This window comes from Sceloporus occidentalis, unplaced genomic scaffold (assembly GCF_023333645.1).
Source record: "Sceloporus occidentalis isolate IW3139 unplaced genomic scaffold, rSceOcc1.0.p SCAF_302, whole genome shotgun sequence".
Classification (NCBI taxonomy): Eukaryota; Metazoa; Chordata; class Lepidosauria; order Squamata; family Phrynosomatidae; genus Sceloporus; species Sceloporus occidentalis.
In genome coordinates, this window is record NW_028317282.1 from 239729 (window position 1) to 245728 (window position 6000).

The 6000-nt window shown below is 49.1% G+C and overlaps 1 protein-coding gene across 1 annotated transcript; it reads left to right on the plus strand.

The window, feature by feature from the left end:
• The first annotated feature begins 3868 nt into the window (after positions 1 to 3868).
• On the plus strand, positions 3869 to 5498 carry LOC149275015 (cytochrome c oxidase subunit FA4-like). The gene is made up of 4 exons (XM_089504993.1): positions 3869 to 3910; positions 5057 to 5145; positions 5226 to 5286; positions 5442 to 5498. Exons 1-4 carry the CDS (start codon positions 3869 to 3871, stop codon positions 5496 to 5498), a joined length of 249 nt encoding a protein of 82 aa, XP_089361119.1.
• The last annotated feature ends 502 nt before the right edge of the window (positions 5499 to 6000 follow it).

A 6000-nucleotide genomic window follows, 5' to 3' on the forward strand; every position in this document is an offset into this window, starting at 1 on the left:
AATTGGTTTCCAAAATTCAGCCTCCAGCCGGGCATTTATTTTGTAAATACGCATTAATCGCTTCCGTTTCGTGTTTGTACATATTGTTTGTATCCTTCAACAGTGCCTAGATTATAAGACTGTGATGATGATGTCATAATTACATTTGCGTACGCCCAGACCTTAACAGAAACCGTGAATTCATCGGTTATTAGTGCTGCGCGTTTTTTTTTTTTAATTCTTTTAAAGATGTTTTTAGTTGTCAGAGTCCAGTCTCTACTACTGAATAAATTTGAAAGGATTTGCTCTGGATCGTTCCTGAGTTATCTTTTGGGGGGGGTTCTCTCTCGGCGATCACTTAGCCTGGGGGGGGGGTCTGGTTTTGTGTCTGGAGCGCACCCTAAATCAGGTGCTACCCCCACATTTGGGGCTTAAAGATAAGTTGTAGGGTTCCATACCTGCCGACCTCTACACCCTGCAAATCATGATGGGGGGGGATCTTGGGAGGTAGAATGTTACACACGGGCAGTATCCAGACTGTCCCTCGCAAAGCGGTTTAGTTGGGAGGCGTGAGGTTCGTAGGCCTAGTCATCTGATGGGGCATTTAAACCGATCACAGAGGAGCCACTTTTACTTTGATTAATCAGCTGCTGCTATACGTGGCGCTGCGCTGAAAGCGAATACGGAAGCTTTCGGATACATTGATTGGCTGATTGCCTATGAACATTATCCTCTATACCATGCTGATACTTTGACTCTGTAAGGACCCTGGGTTTTGCACATAATTTACTTGTAAGAGTGCTTGACCCAGATTGTCCAGGACCGTCCCGAATTGGGCTGAGTCCCTCCTTTTCATGGAGCTCGGCGTAATCTGCATCCATCACCAACCACGAAACCCGCTGTGTGTAACAGAGGGGTTAATTCTCTGAAACTGCTCATGTCTGTTACTAGAGGGGTTAATTCTCTGAAACTGCTCATGTCTGTTACTAGAGGGGTTAATTCTCTGAAACTGCTCATGTCTGTTACTAGAGGGGTTAATTCTCTGACACTGCTCATGTCTGTTACTAGAGGGGTTAATTCTCTGACACTGCTCATGTCTGTTACTAGAGGGGTTAATTCTCTGACACTGCTCATGTCTGTTACTAGAGGGGTTAATTCTCTGACACTGCTCATGTCTGTTACTAGAGGGGTTAATTCTCTGACACTGCTCATGTCTGTTACTAGAGGAGTTAATCAGTGGCGTACCTGGCGGGGGGGCGGTCCGCACCGGGTGCCGCTCATCAGGGGGGTGCCAACTTGCCGGCACCCCTCCAGAGACGGACAGCAATGTCCGCCGCTGGAGGAGAAGGCTCGCAAGGGAGCGGTATCGGAGGTCTTTAACAGACCTCCGGCTCCCTTGAGTGATTTTAAGCCGGTTCAAGGGAACCGGCTTAAAATCACTCAAGGGAGCCGGAGGTCTGTTAAAGACCTCCGATACCGCTCCCTTGCGATCCATGCGGCAACTGCTGTTGTGCGCCGGGGTTTGTTGTCAGATCCCGGCGCACAACACTGAAGCCGCGCCCACCGCCCTCCGTGCCCTCTGACCCGGAAGAAGAGAGAAGAAGAGGAGCGAAGAAGACAGAAGAAGAGGAAGAAAATGAGCTTACTGCTGTAAGAAGAAAAGAGGAAAGGTAGGAAATCATTCAGTGAGAGTGGATTGGTATGTGTGGAATCTGTGGATTGGTATACGTGGAATGTGTGGAATCTGTGGATTGGTATGCGTGGAATGTGTGGAATCTGTGGATTGGTATGCGTGGAATCTGTGGATTGGTATGCGTGGAATCTGTGGATTGGTATGTGTGGAATCTGTGGATTGGTATGTGTGGAATCTGTGGATTGGTATGTGTGGAATCTGTGGATTGGTATGTGTGGAATGGTAAGTGTGGATTGGTAAATGTGGAATCTGTGGATTGGTAAATGTGGATTGGTAAATGTATGAGAGTGATAGGTGTTATGCTGTACCATTTCCATTGTCTTTTTCATTATATAATTATGCTCTAAAGTACATCATAACTCCCACCACTCTATACTGTTCCATACAGTGGCAGAGCTGGGAGACAGAGGCCTTGCACCCCCACCGCAGGACTCCTGAAAGGTAAGTGAACTTCAATGGGGGGAGAGGGTAGATAGGGAGAAGGGAATAAGACGGGGGGATAGGGGGTAGATAGGGAGAAGGGAGTGAGAAGGGGTAGATAGGTTAGAAGGGGGTGATAATGGGTAGATAGGGAGAAAGGAGGGTAGCAAGAATATTGAAATAAAGAGTCAGAATGAAAGAGTGAAAATGAATGGATTAATGTGTGGATGAATTGTTTGAATGAGTGAGAGAATTAAAGAATTTGTGAGAATGCATCAATGAATATGTGTAAATAATTTGTGTGAAAGAATAAATGATTGTGTGAATGAATTGTGTGAATGAAAGTGAATTAGTGAGTGACTGTAAAAGTGTTTGTGTTAATCATAGGTGTATATTTGATTTGTCAAAAAGGCAAAGATGGTATAAGCAGGGTGTTTATGGGACAAAGATGGCACAGGTAGCGTGTTCATGGGACAAAGATGGCGTACACTCGGCTGTTTGGGGGCAAAGATGGCACGTCCTATGTGTGTGTCATTTGGGTGCTGGTCAGGTTCTATGTGGGCAATGTGGACGCTGTTTTTTTTGGAGGGTTATTAAAGAAAGCACTATTATATGTTCAGTAAATGTTATTTAAACGTATTTATTTTACTTATAAGTTATTAATTTATTTTTTCAGATTTCTTGTTGTTTACAGTTGACATACAGTTTACAAATTGGTGCAATAAATATTCTTAACATAATTTTGTAGATGTCTTTACATTTGCGTGGGGGGGGGGGGTGCCACTTACAGGATCCGCCCCGGGTGCCAAATACTGTAGGTACGCCCCTGGGGTTAACTCTCTGAAACTGCTCATGTCTGTGTGTATTATAAATATATGATTAAATCTGCAGTTTCTGTGTATGTGATGGTGTGCATATGTGAATCAGTGTGTAAAGGTTAATAAAACCTCCCCCCAACGAAGAATGTACTAATAAAAAGCAACGCGGGCGGCGAGTGGCCAGAAAGTGGACCTTGGGCCAAAAGTAGTCGAGTTCCCATCGAGACGCATCCAGCGCTGACCATAACCTCGCCATGGCCACGGGCCGATCCTGCCGTGTGGAAAAGCCGGTTCTGAATGAGACTCCGATGGACCCGAGCCCCTGTGACAAGATGTTCGGGGGGTAAACGTAAAAGGCAGCACGGAAGGATAATCAAAACGTGTCCCCGGGGCTGTTGGTAGGCATGCGCTAGTAGACGGGACACGATGACAGTGGGGTGACCGCATCAGCCATGCTTTCCAAATCACACGCAAAGTTCACGGGTTCGGTGCTGCCCCCCCGCGATCTGTGGGGGGGAATAACCGAGTCCCTTCATCCCACACCCGGCAGGGGGCAGCACGCTACATGAGGACATTCTGTGTGTCCTGGAAAACATGGCCGATGGGGTCACCCTACATGTCACCCAGACCATACTGCCCCAGGGTGACCTCTGCAGCGTTACAGGGCCTCATTATTAATATTCATTTTATTCTCACTATTGTCGTTAATATGTAGCACTCATTGCCCATCCGGCTCAGGACCCCGTTCTAAGCCAGTGTCAGGGCAGCCCCGGCTCAGGACCCCGTTCTCAGGCAGTGTCAGGGCAGCCCCGGCTCAGGACCCCGTTCTCAGGCAGTGTCAAGGCAGGCTCGGCTCAGGCCCCCAGTGACGTATTAGGGTCCTCGTGCGTGTTCTTGGTGACATTGTATCGCAGTGAAGGAATCCGAGCAGTCAGTGAGCCGCCCGACCGCCGCCATCATGTTCCGTACTATGGTCACCCATGCCAGGAAGCACCCCAGCGTGAGTGTCTAGGGACAGCCCCACGGGGGGCCTTCAGCTCCGGGCCCCGCACTCTCAGGTCACCCCCTAAGGGACGCCTGCTTTTTAACTCGCCCCGGGGAGGGGTAACTAGGCCTGGGTGCCTGTGGCGCAGTTTAGCCATTGGGGGTAGGGGGCTCTTTCAGCCTCTGTTACTAATGGGGGTTCAGTCCCTGCTGGGGCTGCAACCCCCACATATACCCCACTCATGCTGCGGGGCCAGAGGGGGTCCGTGGCAGGGTGGGCTTAGCTTTAGAAGCCAGTTATACTCATAGGACTTAATTTATTTTGGGAGCCAGGTGTGAGGTTTTAGTAGCCACAGACCCCTGCGGGGTGGCCTGTCCAGCTCTGGCCCTGGGGGGTGTTTTTTTTTTTTTTTTAACAAAGTGCGAATAACTGAGGCACCTGGCAGGTATAACCCTAACGTGAAGGGGGGGGGGTCCTTCGGAGTAGTCTATCAGCAAGGGGGGGGGTGACATTTAAAATATACCCTTGGGGGCCACTATAGTTAATGCTAAAGATTGGCCCCAAAGTTATTTGGCCATTTTGCGGTCTGAGGAAGTCATGTAGTTGATCGGTATTCATTTTTTTTTTCTTCCTGACACCCCATTGGCTGGCGCAGGTTTTTTTCCGCCCCTCTCCTGTAACTTCCTGTATCCTTGGTCTCACCTGGGCACGCTGGCTGCTGCACGTAGCTTGGGGGAGGCTGTTTGCAGCCGCTCTGTGCAGAGCTGTGCCGCAGGAAGCACTCGCGAGTCCTTGGCCGGTGACATTTCTGGCCTCTAACGTGACTGCTTTTTATTACGGGTGATCCGCCTTGTCAAGGTCAGCGAAGTGACCGATCAGCTCACCGGCAGACGGTTACAGATCCCGTCTGGCCCCTGGTGGCCCTTTAAATATGCTCTGCCTTGATTGCAGAAAATAGACTATCGCACTTTTTTTCTTTTTCGTGAAGTTATTACGTCGGCGGTAAAGTTCCTTGTTTGTGTGGATGTGACATGCTTTGCGTGCAGGAGTAGTAGTTACCTGTCTCATCCCACCGGCTTCTCTCCTTTTTGCGGACATTAGCTCTTGGTGGAAGTGTGTGGATTTGCTGGTTTATACATCTGGCGATCTTCTCTCTTTTAGTTGATCCCTCTGTTTGCGTTTGTGGGACTCGGGGGCGTCGGATCCCTCTTCTACGCCCTGCGGGTGGCGACGCGCAGTCCAGAAGTGAGGTGGGTTAATGGCCGCGTGATTCGTGAAAACGGGCTGTTAAATCTGCTTTCATTTTAATTTGTTTCCCCCCCCCCCTTAGCTGGGACAGGAAGAATAACCCAAATCCCTGGAACAAGAACAGCCCCAACTACCAGTACAAGGTAAGTAGTCACAACAGCCGCCCAGCAGAAGTGGTAGAGGCTAATGCAGCGAGGGGAATTTAACTCCTGCACACTTAATAGCTGTATCCTGTCCTGTACATCGTGTCGACGGTTGCTATGCCAACCACATAATGTACATTAACTCTTTCCTGCAGTTCTACAATGAAACCATTGACTACAAAAACCTGAAGAAGGAGGGACCCGACTTCTAAGGAGGTCTCGTCGCGTTCAGTGATTTGGAGAAGCCGCCTGCGTCGTTTTTTTTTTTTATTATTGCCGTTCAGTCCTGGAATTCTGATTGGATTCCCGCCTATTTAATCAGATAAGACGTGTTTATTGCGTTACCCGGCTCTGCTGTGCTGTTAATGTATTTAGTCGGGTCTCTAATACGATTAAACGAGAGTCTGATTCCGAGGCCGCTTCTAATGAGTCTTTTATCCGGCGTCTGTGCTGCGCCTGGCCGCGTCCTGGCAGCTCATGAAACGCGCCGGGGCTGCCGGCGAATGATGTGACGGCTCGTTATCTTCAGCTGCTGGTTAATGCGTAGGTTGGACGGCCTGGTGACTGGTTCGCTTCTGGTTTAAACCAGCTTTATTAAAAAAAAAAAAACGTAACACAATCCAGAGTGCCGTCTGCTGCTCTGATCTTACGAGAAACTGGAGAGTGCAGGTAAGTAGCGAGAGCGTCAGTGGGTCGCACCCGAGTCGTGTAAAT